We start from the raw sequence: 22,189 nt of genomic DNA, 5'->3' as shown, positions 1-22,189 counted from the left end.
ACAAATTCACATCAAAAAAGTATTGGCACATTCTTTATGTTAGCTTATGCTTTTGGCGTCGTAATGGTAAACTTCCGTTATTTCCACTCTTGCTTTTTACTTACTGTTACGTTTTGGGAATTGCATAGGGTCGCAATCACTTTTGATCCCCATTTCAACGGACATAGACCGAAATGGACCATGGTGCTGAAATTTCCCTAGAACTACGTCAATTAATGATAAAACTGTATTTAGAAAAAAAAACCTATCGCGAAATGGGCAAACTTGTCGAAAAATCAAGGTCCAGCGTTCGAAACATCATTATGCATCATTGCAATACCGGCAAAAAAGGTCCGGAGAGCAGACCTGGCCGGCCAGAAAAATTAACCGAACGACAGGAGCAAATTGTGATGTCCACGGTGGCACAAAATCCAAAAACTTCTGCTGTCAAATTGTGTGAGACCCTCAAAAATTCATTTGAAATCAATTTCAACTTCAAACTGTTCGAAATACCCTATATAAGGCTGGGTATCATGGCCGGGTTCCTCGACGCAAACCTCTCATTTCGAAGGTAAATAAGAAAAAGGCTAGAACTTGCTAAACAGCATTTAAATAAGCTCGACGCTTTTTGGAACACCACCATATTTAGTGATGAATCAAATTTCAATTTATTTGGGTCAGATGGAGCACAAAACATTTGGCGAAAGCAAATAAAGAGCTTCAAGAGCACAACCTGGTCAAAACAGTTAAACACGGTGGAGGAAATGTGATAGTTTGGGGGTGTTTCGCGGCATCACCGGAAAAAACACTATTTTTGGGAACTCTTTTCTTAAATATGGATTGAGCAAATTTATTAAAATCTTTTGTACATTATTAAGCATACTTTTAACTATATTCTGTAATTTTTTCATGCGGAAATACTTAAAATTAAGCCGGTGTCAAACCGGGAAAGTCTTGAAGAAAAAACATTTTGCAGTGATCACTGTATTTCGGTCGGAAATTATCTGAAACCAAAACCAATTCAAATTTAGTCAAAGTATCATTAAATCTCCCCCAACGTTGTTCGCTTATTTTTTTCTTCGTTTAAAAATTTTTGGCGGCGGTCTAAAGTGAAAACTTCTATTTTCAACGAAAATGACCGCCATTTTTTGGGCGGGAAACGCCCTTCATTTAAAAAAAAAAAATAAACTAAACTTTGGGGGGAGGCATTTTATATGAAGAAAATGTGTGCCAAGTTTGGAATGAATCGGTCAAGTTGTTTATAAATGGCAGTGATCACCGACTTTCAAAAAGTGGTTTTGAAAAAAAATGCGCTGCCTTCCCGAACGCTCGCACCTGTCAGAGCTAAGGCACGAGACTAATTCGACAATAACTCCAAAAGTTTTGCTACAGATGTTAAACAGTAAGATAAGACAAAAACAAAATCGAGTTTTTGAAAGTGCAAACCCTTATCCCCCCCTTGAGCATGTGTGGCATCTTCTGGAATGGAAGATCACCACGAAGAGGGAAATTTTGCTGAATGGAGTAAAAGAGGGAATAATTGCTGAATGGAGTAAAATAACACCTTCCGAAACTTCAAATCTGGTAAATAGTATGAATAGACGTTTGCAGGCCGTTATTCAGTCTAAAGGAGGACCCAAAAAGGCAATACTTTTTTGACTCACTGTATGTTAAGTTAAGTTTTTAGTACGAACTCTGCTTTGATCAAATAAATTTGTTTGTTTACATTTATTACCGTTATTAAGCTTACATTTATGCGAGGAATTTACCGTTTTTTTCCGATAGAATTTTTTGCGTTCTATTTTATTTATGCTTATTGCTGTTTTTAAGAGGACATAAAATAGCACATTTTAACTTGTGCAGCGGAGAGCAAAACTTTAATATTATTTCAGCGATTTTAGTATATGTTTTTGTTTCTTAAATAAAATTTTGAAGTAATTACTAAAAATGGGACGTGGAAAACATTGCACGCCGGAGAAAAGAGCCTCTCAAAAAGACATACCGAAGACCTTTGCAAAAGCCCACAAAGACACATATATTCAGTTTTGGAAAAACGTACTTTGGACCGACAAAACCAAAATAAATAGGATGGGACCAGATGGGAAAACTATTGTACGTCGTCCAAAAAATCAAGCGCTAAATCCTAGGGGAGCTTTTTCCTGGCATGGTGTTGGGCCGAATGTTCGCGTGGTTGGTAAAATAGATATATTTCAGTATCTGGATATACTCTAGAATAAAATGGAGGCATTTGTGTTTGAATTTATGCCATTAAATTTGACATTTATGCAGGACAATGATCCAAAGCATACTGCAAAGACAGTGAAGCAATGACTCAGAAGAGAAAAAATGAATGTACTGGATTGGCCGGCGCAGAGCCTTGATCTCAATCCAATAGAAAATTTGTGGAATGACGTTAAGGTCAAAATCACTAAAAAAAATTTTTAAAATTTTGATTCCAAAGGAAAGATGCCACAAGCTTGTAGAAAGCATGGAGCGACGGCTTGAAGAAGTAATCAAAAACTGTGGATATATGATAGTACAAAATACTAATCTGGTGAAACAATATTATTAGTTAACTATCTGATTTGTTTACTATTTTTGCTTTTATTTGGCATTTTAGAGGATGTGCTATTTATGTATCCAGGAGGTTTCGTGAGTTATCAACGTTCTCGTAAATTAAATCAGATCTGAAATTCTTTTTGACCATTTTATTGTTTTAAAGTGGAAGTAAATAAGTTTTTTATTTTTTATGTTGCTTTTTTCCCAATAAAAAATTATTATTTAAAAACATATTTGTTGGACAAATGCAACAGTGCGAAGCAATTTCGTCTGCGAGTTTTTGCGCCATCTATAACTCATTTTTGATTCATTCAACATTTTATTCTGTCTTACATATAATATTTCAGCATACAATATTCCGCTCTTCCGTTTCTTTATATATATTTTTTTCTTGAATAAAGCCTACTCTGAGCTATAATAATAAAAATACGCGCGATTTTTAATTCCAAATTTCCGCTATATTATTAATATTTCATATACTTGTTTATATATACATATATGTATGTTTTATTTAAATAAATAGCCCCGCAAGGGAAATCGCGCGTTTTTTTATTCTAAATTTTCACTATATTATTAATATTTGATATGTTATATGCATACATATATATGTACAGGGTTGGCCATATTAAACTGACCCATTGAGTAACCCTATAACTTTTTACTGTAATTTGAAATCTAAGGCTTACGTCAACAAGCCAAAGACACTAGGCGCACTTAAGGCCAATATCCGACGGGAAATAGCCGCCATATCGGCCGAGACGCTGGCCAAAACTATGGAAAACGCCGAAAAACGGGCACATTACGCTATACGAGCTAAGGGCAACCACTTGCGCGATATCATATTCAAAAAGTGATGTAAACGAATCTCCTTGAACTAAATTAAATGTTTTTCACAATGAAACACAAAAAAATGTTTCTTTTTCCATATTTTTTTAATAATCACATGGGTCAGTTTAAGATGGCCAACCCTGTACATATGTATATGTATATACCTATATAGAGACATGTAGGTATATACGTTTTATTTAATAAAAAATATTTTGGATCTTTACGAAAAAAGTGCAAACAAACAAAAATTGGAGATCTAATAAGTTGTTCACGTAAAATGGCATAAAGTGTAATGAAATGTATTAGTACATGCAAAATATTGTTACGAATTGTGTAACGTTAAAATCTAAATAAATTTCTTACAGTAGTTTCTCTGATCAATAGATTGTTATATTAAGTAAAAGTCACAAATTAATTGCAACACAATTTACTTACTTTATCCCTTTTCGTTTACATGCTCCCACTCATAACACAAGACTGAATACCCTATGCGCATGCGCCTCTCCTTATATTAGAATAGGCCTTTGTGGGTGGTTGGCCAAGCTTCTCCTATTTGTGGCGACCGTCTTGATGCTGTTTCACAAATGGTGGAACCTACAGTTTTAAGCCGACTCCGAACGCAAATCGTTTTTTTATGAGGAGCTATTTCATGGCAGAAATACACTCGGAGATTTGCCATTGCCTACAGAGGGGCGCTAAAAAAACTTTTTATTCCTTTTGGTGTTTCACGGAGATTCGAACCTACGTTCTCTCCGAATTCCGAATGGTAGTCACGGACCAACCATTCGGCTACGGCGGTTTCTGCTTACATGCATGTGTTTAATAACTATCGTAATTTCTAGATCTGGCAGCTCGTATCCTATGGCTAATTCTGTATTGTTATCTGCTGTCTCCATCAAGGCGAATTCGTGTTTTTGTTTTGGTTGAATCTTTCGATCATTCCATCTGATTGGTGGTGCATACCTATTTTCTTAATTCGCATTTCTTTAAATACAGTAGGTTCTGTTTTTATGCGGCTTTTTTTTATGCGGTTTTGAAATAGTGCGGTTTTTTTTTTAATTACAAAATGCATGTCGACCTATCGGGAATTGTACATATAAACAAGATTCTAAACCAGCTAAGCAAAAACTCATCACAGATTCATGCGGTCTATGGAACGTATCTATAGTTATAATATGGGACTAGTGCCCTTTTTTATGCGATTTTATTACATTATTTCAGATTTATGCGGTTTTAGCATTTGAAACGTATCTATAGTTTTACTATAGAACTAGTAGCTTTTTTTATGCTGTTTTTTTTTTATGCTGTTTCTTGCGGAACGTATCTACCGCATAAAAACAGAACCTACTGTACTGCAGATTCGAAGTTGTTTCCTTCGTTTGAACTTAATTTACAAAAACCCTTAGCAATGGTTTTGGTTTCCTGGTTTGGTAGAGCATACACTTCTCGCCACTTACTGAAGTAGTCCATAACAAAGGGTACATATTTTTTGCCGGAGACACATGTTGGAAACAGACCGCCACATCCATGGCCACTCGCTCAAATGGTGAACCTGCGTTGTATTGCTGTAATCTTACACGACTTCTCTCCTTTGGACCTTTTGCTGCCATACACTCCGCACAATTTTGAATCCATTCAGCTACTGATTCTCGGCAATTTACCAAGTAAAGCCGCTGCTTAATCTTCTCCAGCATTTTAGTGATATCCAGATTACCTCCACTTGACCCATTGTGGAATTTCTCTAACCCAGATGCAATTCTGGAATTAGGAAATATAAACAGATCACGGAAATGATTTCCATCTTTGCTTTCCCATACCCGTTGCAGAACTTCACGAATTATTTTAAGACTATTCCACTGTACCCAATACACCTTAGACACAGGGCTTTCTTTCGGCATTTCATTTTTAGATAGTACATCAACATGTCCATGTTGTTCTCCTTTTCCATGCTCAATCTCGAAATCATAATTTTGAAGCCTTTCGATTCACCGTGCAATTTGTCCTTCCGGATGCTTGAACTTGAGTAACCATCTCAATGCTGCATGGTCTATTCTTAACTGGAATCGTTGTCCGAACAGGTATTTGTAGAAATGCTTCACGCTCTCAATCACAGCTAACAGCTCCTTTCTGGTCACACAGTAATTCATCTCTGGCCTTCCGAGGACTTTGCTGTAGTATGTGATAATTTTTTCTTGCCCATTGATGATTCGCCACTGTATTTCTCCTATTCTGCATGCGCTAGTATCTGTATCTACAATTATCTTTTTTCCCGCGACTCCGAGACTCCGGGAAACATTTGCGAATCTTGGAACAAAACGACGATAATAAGTGCATAGTCTTAGCAAACTTCCGTTTCCCAGCCATCACTCTTCATGCAACATCGCTTGCATGTGCATTTGGAGAAGCATCGGTTCAGAACGTGGCTAGTTTATTGTGCGATCCTGGATCGCAGGCTAGTTTTGTCACGAATCGCTTGGAAAACTTGTTGAAGTTATATCGTCGTAAATGTAATGTGAAGGTGTTGGAGCTGCCGTCAACACCCTAACCAAATGCATCGTAACGCTCACTTTAAGACCAACATATTTGGACCCACTCATAAATATACCCTTTCGGGTTCGCCGTTACCGAGAGGCGGTAACAGGTGACAGTGTTCAGCACATCATGCCACCTAATAGTTTTTTAATGTTGAAACAACAATGATCATGAGGCAAATAAGTTTTTCGAAGACAATTTCATAACTGTTCTGGATTGGGCATCGTCGAATGCCGACTTAAATCCAATAGGATGTCTTTGGAACGACGTAAAAATAGCACTCAGTACGCATGGGAATTCATTCCTTATGAACGTTGTAGAGGTTTAATAACGTCAATGTAAAGGAGCTATGCAGCAGTAATAAAGCAAAAAGTATTTTCAACAAAATATTAATGTATAGGTACATTTTCCTTTCTCCTGCATTTTTTATGATTTGACTATTATTTTGCTTCTTAAGTATTTTTCTCAAAGGATTTTCGAATTGTTTTGTTAGCCAAAAGACTGATACACATTGAAACAACAAACATTGCAAAACATTTAAGTGATTTTATTGAAAGAGGTCTCAAATGGAGAAAACTGGTATTTTTTAACGGCTGCATTATGCATGTTTCTTGTGAATAGCGAAAGCGATGAGTTCACTTGTACGGCTCGATCCAAAAAGAACGAGACCGAAAACTATTTCATTTATTAGCGCAACAGTACAAAGCAAAAGAAAGAGAAGTTAAAAGCAAATGAAAAGTCAGACATGGTTGCATTTCAAAGTATTAAGAATGAATACAAGTATATGAACAAATTAAAGGATAATTATTAATAATGTAATAAGCTTAATCTAGTTGTGGTGTCCCCACATGTATATTGCTACGATTTTTATATCCAAAATTTGTATGCTTATCCTTTTAATGTATTTGTTGGCGTTTTCTCTCTTACAGGATAGAATGGGTGGAAATCATCGAGCCACGCACCAAGGAGCACATGTATGCCAATCTTACAACTGGCGAGTGCGTTTGGGATCCACCGCAAGTAAGTATGACACGCATTATTACAATGCAGTAATACGCACGCATACATACATATATTTGTAAATATACATACACATATACAATATCCATACCCATATGTATAGTCATTAAAATAGGTAGGCTTCCTTTTTTTGTCGTGGCAGACTAGCAAGTACAGCAATCACACAACTTAAGCCCATTGTATTGCACTCGGGTTTCCTTTTTAATTTTCTTTAAATCTACCCGACCTCCGAAGGAATCTGAGTAGATCTTGTGATACCAAGGAGCCAAGGTGGTTGCTTCTTAACACATCAGTGCCAAAGACCTCAAGTCTGATTCGAGCGAAGGCCGGGCAGACGCACAGAAAGTGGTCCGCCGTCTCATCCTCCTCTCCACATGCTGCGCAGAGTGCAACCTTTTCCATGTGCTTCGCCCATAGAAAGTGGCCCGCTCTCAGTCCAACTAGCTGCCTGATTACAAAAGGATCTGCGACAGTCTGTCGGACATGACAGGTAACATCAGTTTTGTCCATCTGTAGCCTCCCTCAGCCTGTCAGGCTCGCTTGTGGGTTAAAGTAACCGGTTTGTTATCCGTGGATTTGATGACTGCAGTAGGGAGTGGCAGAACGGACTCTGAGGCCAACTTCTTTGGCATCATCCTAGCTATAGAGTCAAAGATCTCATTACCCGTGATATCCACGTGTCCCGGGACCCATGATAGCATCAGAATATTATAATGTCTACCAACATAGTTCAGTGGATTTACAGTACGCAACTACCCTTAAAGTTGGAGGACTGTCTAAGACCATGAGCTCAGCTTTGCTGTAGACACATACAGATCTACCTCTTCATCTGTTTTCCACAACAAAGTTCATCGCTTCTTGAACAGCATATACCTCCGCTAGAAACACAGATGCGTGCATTCTTTGTGCAAAGTGTAGTCTTATCCCGTGAAAATGCGAAAACAGTGTTTGCTGGGCTCATTTTCAGAGTTTGACCACAATTGAGCCACTGGCAGCACCACACTGTATCTCTTTTCATGGCTCGTGATGGCATGGAGTCAAGAGGCATGGCGAGGATCGTTGCATTGAAGTCCATGTCTTCTCTGTTGTCTAATGCTGGACAGGGGCTGTACCAATTCCCATTGTGTATCAGCCTGCAGATGACCTTCAAGGCCTCTCCTTGGATGAAAACGTCAAGTGGTGGTAGACTGCCTTTATCTATCGATTGTGCCATTCGGAAAAATTTAAACCTGCTATTGAAATTTCGCTTTTTTTGCGCTAATGACAATGCTTTATTGTGAATTTAAAAGTCCCGTTAATTATTGGTTACACAGATTCCATCATTTTCATAAAATGTAATTGTAATGTAAAAAAATGTAAAATGTAATGTGTGGACCAGAGAGTATGAAAAAATGGTATAATATATTTTGGAGCGATGAAACAAAAACAAATTTCAAACAAACAAGAGTTACTCCGCGGTTCACAAAAAACAACAGTAAAGGACGGTGGCGGCAACATAATGATTTTGGGGATGCTTCTCTTGGTATGGACCCATTCACCTCATAACCAATAAAATTGGCAAATTTGTGTACAAGGACATACTTCAAGAAGTGTTGCTACCATTTGCTGAGGAGCAAAACACAGCTCAATGTTAATACATTAATGGTTTATACAAAATAATGTTAATGATATGGGGTCCCCAAGCCATTCACTCAACCCAAACCCCACTGAAAACCTTTGGAAAAATTAAGGAAGCGGATAGGTAAGGAAACCTTCAAAAATATCCAGGATTCCACTCCTGCAGAAACATATTATATGATTATCAAATCTATGCTAAATCCAATACAAAAAGTCGTTAGCAATCATGGTGGACACAGTAGTTATTGATTAAACTTCGATAATTTAAAAAGCATTTTTAATAATATCACTAAATTCTTGTTGTATCGTATCAATTTCTATTTCGTACCTATTTAAATGACCATATGAATGTTTCCTTTTTGTTCCTATTGTCACTAGTTTAAGTTTGAAAAGGTCCTTGAACTGCTATTTATATTATTTATATTTGTTATATTAATTTATTAAATAAAAACCACATACAGTTGAGTATCTGTTATTATTAATTTAAAAAACATGCATTTTCCATATGAACGTAGAGGGTACCTATTTTAATGACGATATGTGTATATAAGAAATGCCCGGCGGTAGTATTTTAACGTAGAAGTTGTCTTTACGCAGAATGACAACGCACCTTAAAAAGCTTTTTATTTTTGGAATTATTGAGCATTTCGGGGTGCTGGTGTGAGCAATGCCATAGAGGAGTCAAGGGTATACTTATGCGTAGCAAAGAATGTTCAACAACTGCTGTTCTTATATTAATTATTATACACTATTGTTGTTGATAGTTATTTAGCTTGCGTCAAAGCATCAAAAGCTGCTTTTTTTCTTATTCACTCTCGGTCTTCATATGTAGAAGTCCACGCAAGTGGGGAAAGTTACTGATCGCCATTCAGTTGGGAGTGGATAGGACGATTTTTCTACATATGGTTCAAGCAGTTCACAACTTCCTGGACTAACCCAATTACCCTCTGGGTAGCTTCCGAGCACCCGTTCGGGAGGGAGCCAACGTGAGAAGGATTGCTGGTTGTGCGCCGGGTTTGTGACCCGCCACGTAAAAATCCCTGCAAACGAACTAAGGATAATGATTTGAGGGCATGCACCTGGAATGTCCGGTCCTTTAATGGGGAAAGTGCCTCTGCCCGGTTGGTTGATGCCCTTCTGAGAGTAAAGGCTGACAACACTGCCATTTCAGAGATGCAATGGACGGGACAAGGCAAAGAAATATAGGACCTTGCGACGTCTACTACAGCTGCCATGTAAGGAGCGCAAATCCGGTGGGATTTGTTGTCAGAGAGAGAATTCGTCGCTAAGTACTGTCGTTCCCTCCGGTGGACGAGCGTCTCGCATTAATCCGCATCAACGCGAGATTTTTCAACATATCTTTCAGTTGCGCCCACGCCTCGACGGAAGAGAAGGACGATGCGACCAAAGATTCCTTCTATGAGCGCCTGGAACTTTTCTAGTAGCGCTGCCCCCACCACGACATAAAAGTCGTGCTTGGCGACTTCAACGCCAGGGTGGGCAAGGAGGGAATTTTTGGTCCCACAGTCGAAAATTGCAGCCTGCACAAAGAAACATCCGGCAACGGACACACGCTGATCGACTTTGCAGGGGCCAGAAACATGATAGTCTGCAGCATCAGATTCCAGTATAAAAAAATACACCAAGCTACCTGGCTGTCTCCTGATCGAAAAAAACGAAGCCAGATCGACCATGTTGTGATAGATGGAAGACAAGTTTCTAGTGTATTATTTTGTTGCAGGCAAACTGTGCACACGCCTCTGTGCGGCAAAAAAGTGCATCTACCTACGCAAAGAATGTTCGACATCGAAAAGCTGCAATCACAACAGGCAGCCGAAAGATTCGCCACTCGACTCTCAGTCCTGTCCTCAGTGAGTACTGTCCAAAAATCCGGCATGCACGAGCAATGGAACAACATTTTTCGCTTTCCACGTACCGCCACCGAAGAAGAAATCGAATTCCGGTGAACCTGAAAAACCGTTGGTACGACGAGGAATATGATGCTGCCTATAAAGCCATGCTGCGAACGGGATCAACGAGACGCCAAAAGACGTTATACCCAACGTATACGTAACTGAAACTGTTAATTTCAAAATGTCATAACTTTTTTTTTTAAAATCGTACAATAATTTAAAAAAATGGGTTTTAAAGGTAAAGAGTTGTACTATGCGACCTTTTCGTCGAAAATTGAAAAAAAAAAAATTTTCTATCCCAAAAAAAATTATCAAAAATGGCTAAAATGGCCATTTTTTGACCTTTTAGGCTTCATTTACCAAAAATCCTGACGTGATGGAGCATTTTGAAGGTCATATTCGTTTTCAGCGCATAAAAAACTACAAGAAACAAGTAGAAACTCACCCTCGCAGGACTGTGTAATTCTTTAAGCAATTCAGTTGTCCTAATTAAATTCTGCAAATTTTATCAATAAGGTATACTTCAAGTTCAGAAGTTTTGTTTCGTATAATATCATACTTTGAAAAAATATAAAAGCTATTTAACCAAATAACATTCTACATTTAATCATAATATTATTATGCGCAAAAGAGGCAATAGTATCTGAATGTGCTTTATATTTATAATAAAAAAATCACTACTAGGCGGCGTTTAGGAGGCTAATATTTATATAGCGTGCCCACTGAACCGATAACACGTATACAAGTATAGAGCCAGAATTAAGGAGAATTGGAGATTGTGGTTGGCAAAAAAGGGATTACAATTACCTTTTTTGCTTTTTGAGCTTTTTATTAACCATATAGCCCACTGTTCGTTAGTATTCTTATGCAAATGAACCGCAGTGGGAGAAAATACGAGACCACGGTTTTTGGCGTATCTCTAGACCTAGCGAGGGGAACAGAACATAACGAACCTGCCAAGTGTGACCATATGGTTTTGAAGTTTAAAAATAAGTGGTTTATTCTTTATAAAGTGTGTTGTTTTTAGTGAGGGATAGCTTCACTATTCGCCATCTCATTCCTTTTGGAACAACAAGTTGTGGTTGATCATTCCTGTTTAATTTGAAGAGCCGATGATTTGATTTGAGCCCTCTGCGCAGACAGTATCGCACCTCTTAAGCCACCGATAATTGCCTTTATTGCCAATGCACGCCTTGTTAAATATGCTACCGCTCTCAGGTTACCATTGTAGAAGAATCGCAGCAAGTCCAATGCTCGAAGCATCAGTGTGCGACTCTGGTCTTTTGCTACATCGTGAATAGCAAGAACTGGTGAGCTTTGCAATTAGTCCAATCAGTTTTCGAAACGGATCTTCTCATGTTCAATTCCATATAAATTCAATATTCTTTTTAGTCAAGTCCGTTAGTGGCTTCGCAATAAATGCATACCCGTTGATAAACTTGTGGAAAAAAACCGTAAGCCCAAGGAATAGGCGAACCTCCAGTTGGTTGCAGGTTAATGAAAGTTTTTAATTGCGTCTATTTTCATCACTCTTGACGTAACGCCATTTTCATCTATTACCCAGAAAACATAGTGCACGCTTCATGAACGCACACTTTGACGGTCGAAGCGTCAACTCTTCTTGCTCAATAATCTGAAAAAATTCTTTCAAATACAATAAACTTTCATCTTCAATGTGATTGGCGATTATCACTTCATCAACGTAGCTGACCACTTGCTGCTAAGGGGTGCTACTAAATTTGGCATCATTCGTTGAAACGAATATGGACATTACGCAACCCGAACGGTTTCCTGGATAACTCGCAGTGCCCGTTGTGAGTGACCAATGCGGTAAAAGGTCTCGAGTTCTCTTCCAGCTTGATCTGGTAATAACCTGACATAACGTCGAGTGTGGTGAAGAACATCTTATCTGCTAGCGTGGTCAATACTCCGTTTATTGTTGGCATCAACCATAATTGATTCTCAGTAACAGTGTTTACTTATTGTAGTTCTCGGAAATCGACGCAAAGCCTATCTTCACCGTTTGACTTTCGCACTAAGACGATGGGAGATGCATACAAAGACTTTGATTCTCTTATTATCCCTAAAGCTAATAATTGTGCCACTATCTTGTCCACTACCTACTGTTTTGGAATCGGAATATTGTATGGCCTCTTTGAAATTGGCTGGCCTAAATTAGCTTGATGCCCATTTTAAAACGTTTTAATTTTTCTACCTCACACAGCTTTTCCCCAACTTTTTATTTAACAATTTAATTAATTTCCATCAACAGACATTATACTGCATGTACGAGGGGTGCCTTTTATATGTCGGGATTAGAGAACAAAAACAAATTTTAATCATCGAAAATCACTTTATTGTTTTTCAATATATTCTCCATGAAGATCTATACACTTTTGCATGCGTTTGAACCAATTGTCGAAGCACTTTTGCCACTCTGAATGAGGTACCTCCAACACATGCATTCTGAATGCCGCAACCGCTTCTTCAGGTGTGGAAAAACGTTGACCTCTCAGTTTGTTTTTTACGTACAGGAATAAAAAGAAGTCATTCGGTGCCAAGTCAGGACTATACGGCGGATGACCCATTAATTCGATGTTTTGGGTGCTCAAAAATGCAGTTGTTTGAGCCGATGTGTGAGAGCTCGCATTGTCCTGGTGAAGAGTGATCCGTCTTTGGCGATTGGTTTTCCTAATTTCTTGGAAGACAACTGGCAAACAAATGGTTGTGTACCACTCAGAATTTACTGTTCTGCGTTGTTCTAGTGGTACGGTTGCGACATGTCCAGTTTTTCTGAAAAAACAGGCGAGCATTGCTTGGAAGTGCTTCGTGCGCGAACAACTTTTGTTGGATTTGGCTCATCTTGAAACACCCATATAGTCGACTGCTGTTTACTTTCGGGCTCATACGCGTAAATCCATGATTCATCACCTGTCACGATGTCATAGACGTGTTTCGAAGCGCCGCGATCGTATTTTTTTACCATTTCCTTCGACTAATCGACACGAGCGTTTTTTTGAGCGATTGACAAATTGTGTGGGATCCAACGCGAACAAATTTTTTTGACAGTCAAATGCTTATGCAATATTGAATATATGCTGGTCCCACTAATGCCTAAGATTGTCTCAATCTTACGATAGGTCACATGACGATCTTGCAATATCAGTTTGCGCACAGCATCAATGGTTTTCGGAACAACAACTGATTTTGGACGACCTTCACGAAACTCGTCTTGGAGTGAAGTACGACCATGATTGAATTCACCATACCATCGATAAACACTGGTCCTTGATGGAGCTTCACCGCCAAAAAATTAATTAAGTTCATCCATGCAATGTTGCTGAGTTAATCCACGTCGAAAGTTGTAAAAAATAATCGCACGAAAATGTTAACGATTTAATTCCATTTTTGGACTGAAATGAATCTTTTAAGTTACTGTAAACAATACAAATAGCGCTGGTATTTCAAAACGTTCTGAGTACGTAAAAGCCAAAAAATGTCAAACTTTGCGATACAGCTGTCAGTTGCCAGATTGCAACACCAGGGTTGCCAAATCCCGACATATAAAAGGCACCCCTCGTACATTTTAATTTCATGTTTTTTAAATTAGTATTTGATTCTCTACTAATTACTAGAAAACAACAAAAAAATAAATTACAACAACAAAAGTTGTAAAGCCAAAACAAAATTTAGTGCATATTTTACGCGTCAAAATAAAGTGTACAGCGTACATCAGTAGCATTTTAGCGATGTTGTACGGTAAAAAGTACTATTATATTTGGTTGTTTACTTCCTTTTTCGATGCATTGAAACTTTTTCATATTGTATTTTAATTGGTTGCAATCGGCAGAGACAGTCAGAAGATTCGCCACTCGACTCTCACTCCTGCTCTCGGAGAGCACTGCCCAACAAACCGGCATGCGCGAGCAATGGAGCAACATTTCTCGTTCCCTACGTACCGCCGCCGAAGAAGAAATCGGATTCCGGCGAGCCCGAAAAAACAATTGGTACGACGAGGAATTTCATGCTGCCGCCGAAAGTAAAGATGCTTCCTATAGAGCCACGCTGCGGTCGGGCGCAACGCGAGCTATGTGGGATCGCTACAGAGGGCTAAGAAAGGAAGAGAGACGTATTATTCGACAGAAGAAACGAGAGGCCGAAATACGTGAGTGCGAGGAGCTTGAGATGCTGGGCAATAGGAACAACGCCCGAAAATTCTACCAGAAAGTTCGGCGTCTCACAGAAGGTTTTAAGACCGGGGCGTTTTCCTGTAAGACCAAAGACGGCGATCTGGTGACTGAGGTATAGAGCAATCTTAAATTATGGAGGGAACACTTCTCGAACCTGTTAAACAGTGGCAGCTGCGCATGTCATAGAGAATGTGAAGATCCCGATACCCCAATCGTTGACGACGGAATTGTCGTTCCGTTACCCGATCATGACGAGGTGAGAATAGCAATATCACGGCTAAAGAACAATAAAGCCGCGGGCGCCGACGGACTGCCGGCTGAGCTATTCAAACATGGCGGTGAGGAGCTGGGAAGGTGCATGCATCAGCTCCTATGCAAAATATGGTCGGAGGAAAGCATGCCTGCCGATTGGAATTTGTGTGTGCTCTGCCCAATCCATAAGAAGGGCGATCCTGCAATTTGTGCCAATTACCGCGAGATTAGTCTTCTAAATATCGCCTATAAGGTTCTAGCGAGCGTATTGTGTGAAAGGCTGAAGCCCACCATCAACCAACTGATTGAACCTGGAAAGTCTACCATCGACCAAATATTCACAATACGCCAAATCTTGGAAAAGACTCATGAAAGGAGAACCGACACACACCATGTTTTCGTCGACTTCAAAGCTGCATTCGACAGTACGGAAAGGAGTTACCTGTATGCCGCTATGTCTGAATTTGGTATCCCCGCAAAACTAATACGGCTATGTAAGGACCTTTCCGAGCCGTTTGATATGTATGAGCTTTACGACGACATAGACATAGCGCAGCGAATAAAGATCCAGCGGCTTCGTTGGCTGGGTCATCTCGTCCGAATGGATACAAACGCTCCGGCTTTGAAAGTATTCGATGCGGTACCAGCTGGTGGTGGCAGAGGAAGAGGAAGGCCTCCTCTGCGTTGGAAAGATCAGGCGGAGAAGGACTTGGCTTCACTTGGTGTGTCCAATTGGCGCCGGTTAGCTCGAGAAAGAAACGACTGGCGCGCTTTGTTAAGCTCGACCAAAATCGCGTAAGCGGTTATCGCGCCAATCAAGAAGAAGAATCGGCAGAGTGAAAAGTTTTGTCTACAGTAAATTCAATTCTATTATTTATTTTTTTTAATAATGGGTAAACAAACTTCGACTGATGTTAAGAGAACTGGTACTAAAGCTTCACAATGAAGGTAAAACCTTTCGTGACATTGGCTCTATTGTCAACAGAAGCCATAATACTGTGAAAAAAATAGTTGACAAATACAAAAAGTTCGGCAAAGTAGAAAATCGCCCAGGTGCAGGCTGTCCAAAAATTTTAAATGAGACTGAAGTAAAGTCTATAGTGCGTGATGTGAAGAAAAATCCCTTTAAAAGTGCGGTCAAAATATCACAAGAAGTTTCAAGTGCATCAAATACTAGCGTAAGTTCCAGTACAATACGTCGAGCGTTGCACGCAAATGGGTTACATGGCCGTCTCCCACGAAAAAAAAAACGTCTTGATTATGCAAAAAAATACGAAAATCGGGATGTTTCTTTCTGGAATAATGTCGTGTTTAGCGATGAAAGTAAGTTCGAGGTATTTGGGCAGAAAAAACCGGTTAAAGTCTGGAGAACCAAAAATAAAGAGTATGCCGACCAAAATTTGATAACCACAGTTAAGCACGGTGGGGGTTCGGTGATGGTGTGGGGATGTATGGCGGCAAGCGGAGTTGGCAATTTGGTTTTTATTGTTCATGGTAACAAAACAGATTATCTGAATATTTTACAAAATAATTTACTAACCAGTGTGCAGAAATTAGACTTGCAGGGATCTTGGATCTTTCACCAAGATAATGATCCCAAGCACACAGCAAAAATAGTAAAAGAATGGCTGCTTTATTGTACTCCTAAGATAATGGATCATCCTCCACAGTCACCGGACTTAAACCCTATTGAACACTTGTAGGAGCATTTAGACCACCAAATCCGGAAAAGGACAATAACCAATATGGATATGCTGAGACTCGCTATAAAGGAAGAGGGGGATAAAATTTCATCTGACGTGCCAAAAAAACTAGTTGAGTCGCCCGAAGACTGTCTTCCGTTATCAAAGCAAAAGGGAAATCAACAAAATACTAAATCGATATCATTTAAAAAAAAATATATATCTCTGTACACTTTATTTTGACGTGTAAAATATGCACTAAATTTTGTTTTTGTCTTACAACGTTTGTTGTTGTAATTTATTTTGTTTGTTGTTTTCTAGTAATTAGTAGAGAATCAAATACTAATTTAAAAAACATGAAATTAAAATATATTGTTTTGTTATAAAAGACTGAAATAAAATCCATATTATAACAAAATGCTTTGTACACTTTATTTTGACGCTCACAGTATATTATAAGAGTAGTCAGAACATCGTATAATACATATTATAACTGATATATGAAAGTACTTAATGAATCAATTGTTCATTACTTTGAAATGTATATTAATTACAAAAACTTAAAGTTATATTACATGAAATTAAATGAACAAAACTTGGCTTTAAAATTTGAATGCTGTAGCGTTCACGTCATTTTGCATCACTATAAAAATGAATGCTATAGCATTCACGTCCGCGAACGTGTTAAGTTTCTCTCGCTTTTATTTATCTTTAATCGTTGGCAACCACTATTTGCGGGCACTTTTGGTAGCTATATCTTATCATGTAGAGAAAAAATTGATCTTAAATTTGGTATGATGACGTAAATGATAACATGATAATACATTATACCTGTTTACACCTGGCTGACATTAGGTTGCGGCCAAGTGAGGGATGGCATATTGAACTTTTTCGATAACTCAGGTATATTTCTTTCTAATTAAATATATATTTTTTAACAATTACAAGTGAACGTGATTGTTCAAAAATAAATAATTAATTACATTTTAATTAAAATTAATTGCGGCCAAATTTGGATGGCCACCTTTGCGGATCTGCATTGGTTTAGTTATAAATATCGATAAAAATTATGTTTTATTAATCATTTTTATAAATGCTGTGAGTAAATATATTTTTATAAATGCTGCGAATAAATATATATAAATATAAATCAATACAAAAAAGAAGTCAAGGATACAGAGTCCGGCACTCGAAGTGTAACCAATTGAAAGGCCATAAATTTACAGTCTGTGTCATATAAAAGGAACCGCGATTATTCATGAAGTATAAAAGTTATGTATTTCATTTTTTTTTATTTTTTTTTACATGAAAGTGTGTACAAAACTATGAGTCACATTTACTCAATAAGCCGTGTAGTCCTCATCGTTGTCGAGTATAGCCTGGCATCTTCTTCATACTTTGAACCATGCGTAGCTCGTCGACAAGATTTTTCGAACTTGACCCACGAGTTGCTTTAAATCATGGACTAGCCTTCCGGCAAGATGCTTCATAGTTCCCCACAAATTTTCAATGAGGTTGGCGTCTGGGGAATGGGAAGGCCAGTCCAATACTGTGACACCATTTTCTTATTTTGTTGTTTCTCAATGTGTTTTTCTGATGTGTTTTTTTTGTGGTGGTTTTAATGATGTGGGACAGTAGGATATGTACGCCTTCTTCAGTCGACGTTCGATGGTGTTGATACTCAGATCTATTCCCTTTTTAGCAAGAACTGATCGAGTTTGGCGTAGTCACAAAGAAGGGTCCCGCTTAAAAAGTTGGACGATCACATTATCCTGCTTTTTTGTCATCACTTGCTTCAAGCCGCGCTCAACTGAAAGTCATCAACATTTTTGTACACCTTATACCACTGATTCCACATCACAACAAACTTTTTTACTTTTTCAGCCGCGGCGTAAGATAATTTCGGCCCTTTCGAACGCGTGCATAAAAATACCGCCTCAAAACGCTTCGCGTACTTCTCACTCATTTTTGTTTGGTTGCGTTTACCGGAAAGTTTCGAACGACACTAACCTGAGTTAGCATTGGCGTCGTAGCCCTTGAGTGGGCTACAATTTTCCAGCCAAATATAATTCAATATCACTATTACTTTTGAAATCCATTACTGATTTTCTTGTTTCGTGTTTACTCTCGGCAAAATGCTTCCACGCACTTGTAAACAATACTCTGGACTGTCATTTAGCCAACTAACAGACAGCAAATGCCCGTGCATCAGCTGCGCGAGCGGTCTGAAGTTGGTTACACTTCGACTGTAAGTAGAGTCTGCTATTTTTTGCTATTGAACGCGATAAATCGAATTTATTTTCTATGTCAAAACTCATTCTTGACATACTGTAAATACCTAACACTATTTAGTTAGCATTGTTATTACATTTTTTACGATTTTATTGTTGCCTCTGTACTCATTTCTAATTTTTTCAATTTTATAATTCACTTTAATATATGCAATTTGCACATCTCTTGTTGTTTTCATTGTGCCACAGGATGTACCAATTAAGCGCACCGACTCATCACAGTGGTGGGAATTATTCGATACGAATACGCAACGGTTTTACTACTACAACGCGGCAACACAAAAGACCGTATGGCATCGGCCGAGTAAATGTGATATCATACCGCTGGCAAAATTGCAAACGCTCAAACAAAATACGGATCCGAGTGATCGAAAGGAGAACAGTACACAAACGCAACATATCGCCGGTTCACAGTCACAATCCCAATCGCAATCACAGTCACCATTGGCGGCGGTCGGAAAGTTGCGTACACAACGGAGCGCTGCACGTGAATCAGCAGGATTGGTGGCCATGAATAATACGAATACTGGTGGTAGTGGCGGAAGTGCGGGTAAACGTAGCAGCGCGGGTGTGGAAGACCGGGGAGGAGGAGGCATGGGTGATTCAAAAGTCAACAGTTTGCCGCTGCAGGCAAGTTCGGAGGAGAAGCTCTCCGCAGAATTAATTTCTAGTCCACGTGGTCGTCATAGCTTTCGGTGAGTTGTATATATGTATGTGCCCTTTATATAGGGTTTTTTAATAGGTGCGCTTCAACTTTTTTCCGATAGGGAGGGCGAACGACGCAATATTTTTTATTTTTCGCTTGTCATTTGTAAACTTCATTAGTATACATTTCATCATGGAACGCTACACACTTGAGCAACGATTGCAAATCGTGCAAATTTTTTATGAAAATAATCGCTCTGTTGCTGCTACTTTAGGAGCATTACGGCCATTTTACGGTCCATTTAACAAGCCGCCCCGTTTTGGGGTTATGTGAAGTCATTGGTCTACAGTAACAAGCCGGCGACGATTTGTGAGCCCAGAGCCAATATTGAACGCGAAATTGCTGAAATTTCGGCCGATTTATGCAAAAGAGTGGTCGAAAATTGGGTTCAACGATTGGACTTCGTAAAACGTGCACGCGGTGGTCATGCAAAAGAAATCGAATTTCATACTTAAATGTATATGTTCAAACTCGATAATAAAAAAAAAATAGTTAAAAAAGTCAAACCGTTTGTGTTTTATTGAAAAAAAAGTTGAAGCGCTCTTACTGAAAAACCCTATAGTTATTCTATTGTACGATAGATTGCCTTCTTGAAAAGTATTTCTGTATTATGTAAATACATAATCACCTCTATTTCGAATGTGGACTGGCAGTAGATAAACGACTATTGAACGATTATGGATTATCGATGCTATTGTGAGTATCGATCGCTCGATAAATCAGCGACTGCGAACAGTTTTCAATCTCTTATATTTCTTTACAACCATTTCTTAGCGCCTGCTCCGGCTGCTGCAGGTTCATCAAGATTTAGGGAAAAGGATCTGTGCAGAGACAAGCAAAAATAAGATGGGAATCCATAGCAACAGATCCAAACAACCTTGGACCACCAGTGAGATCTCACGCCTTGTTGGTTTGATCCTTGGGTACAGAACCTTAGGACCTCTCATAGAATTGTGGGAATTGATATATTATTTACGGCACCTGCCTTTTTGAAATTTTAAGCAAATGCGTAAACGCAGCTTTCGGCAAACGATAATTTTTTCAAAAACCTGTACAGATACATAACGTAACTAAATTTCTTAAGTAAAACTTAAAAAACTTAAAACATATGTTACATATGTTCCTCCAGCTCCAGAGGATTAACTTCCTACTAAATTTCGCCAACTCCGTCAAACTTTCACCTTCAGTCTCATCACTAAACCACAGCTCAATACTATCCATTCATTTGGGTTTTGTTAAAAAAATATAATATTTACTTCAATGTAATAAAAAGTAATTTTTTGTCGATCAAGTTACACAATATTAAAATAGAATAAATCGACTCTATCGACAAGAGTCTATGTACATATTCTACTGCCAGTCTACATTCGCAATAGGGGTGAATATGTAAGTTCACATTCAGTGGTGGCTGAAACATATGCAACTATTGCCTTATAGAATAGCAACATTTTTTTTTTTAATTCAATTTTGCACAATGTTGATTGAAAGTAAAATTATTTTATATTAGTTTAGTATGCATACTAAATTTCGTCGTAAAGCGAGCTTCATAAATATTTGGATAAGAAGAAATTAAACATGAACGACTAGGAACTTGTTATCACATGCCACATAACAAGTTTTGTAAAATGTAATTTTTTTCTCCTTGTTCACTCCTCTCGGGGGCATAGGGTCTCGACAAGACACTTGTCTTGCGTTGGTAACGTTAATCTATTTGATTTCTGACAGGGTAGGGGATTAGCTTTGCCCTACCAGTCCGAAACTTAGGAACAACGCCTTCTCACTGCTTGGAGCGCCATCTGTGTTTTAAAGAAGGATCGCATAGATTGTTGAGACCTCGCTAAAGTTCATGTGTCTGCGCTATTACCGCGGTTGCCCCATCCTCTTGCTGGCGCCACTGATGCAATGTGTAACTGTGTGTTTTTCTTTGTTTCTTTTTTTTCTTATTTTACTAGCCACAATGCAACTATTGTGCGGGAATGAGGATGGAAAAGATAAGTTTGGGTTTGAGGAATGAGGAATGAGTTTGAAAAAGGAATGGGATGGACAATTATTAGAAAGAGGGAAAGTAGGTAAATTTGGAAAAGTGCGTGGACCGTGCTTCACGTGGTATTCTAACCCGCAACCTCTGGGATGGCAGGCTAGTGCACTTACGCTAGACTACAGAGGTCTCAAAATGTCATATTTCCTACTTAATGTGCGTTAATTAATTAATTTATTAATATTAAAATGCGGTTGGAAGTTACAAAATTCAAAATTAATTAATTGTTATACCTTGCAAACTTAAAATTAAACAATTTAGAAAAAGTGATTATTTAAATTTAGCTGTATATGTTTGTATGTATAATTGTATCAACTTAGAGATAAATATAGGAATAGTCCGACAAAATAGTGTTCATAAGAACTTGCCTATTTTAATATTCTATACTTACATTTTAATAATAAAAATAATTTGAAATGGTTCAGAAGATATAATATAATTTTTCTGGTGTTTATTTAAGCAGTGCTTTAATAACTTTATAATGGCAAGATACAAGTTTGGAATAGAGCTCCGAAAAAAGATAATTGCTGAGTTTCCAGGATGAATATAAAAAATATATTGTAATATACACAAAGTATGATT

General features: G+C 38.3%; 1 protein-coding gene across 3 annotated transcripts in view; it reads left to right on the top strand.

Moving 5' to 3' along the window:
• The window catches only part of LOC129244366 (filaggrin-2), a 72,084-nt gene that overhangs the window by 10,079 nt on the left and 39,816 nt on the right, over positions 1–22,189 (top strand). For all 3 annotated transcript variants that reach the window (XM_054881999.1, XM_054881988.1, XM_054881993.1), the window contains 2 exons: positions 6,828–6,918; positions 19,053–19,558. In XM_054881999.1, the coding sequence (XP_054737974.1) occupies positions 6,828–6,918; positions 19,053–19,558 (597 nt within the window). The remainder of the gene's footprint in view (positions 1–6,827; positions 6,919–19,052; positions 19,559–22,189) is intronic.

Source organism: Anastrepha obliqua, chromosome 1 (assembly GCF_027943255.1).
Source record: "Anastrepha obliqua isolate idAnaObli1 chromosome 1, idAnaObli1_1.0, whole genome shotgun sequence".
NCBI classification, from domain to species: domain Eukaryota; kingdom Metazoa; phylum Arthropoda; class Insecta; order Diptera; family Tephritidae; genus Anastrepha; species Anastrepha obliqua.
The sequence above is the reverse complement of the archived record's forward strand: the minus strand, read 5'-3'. Positions and strand labels throughout refer to the sequence as shown.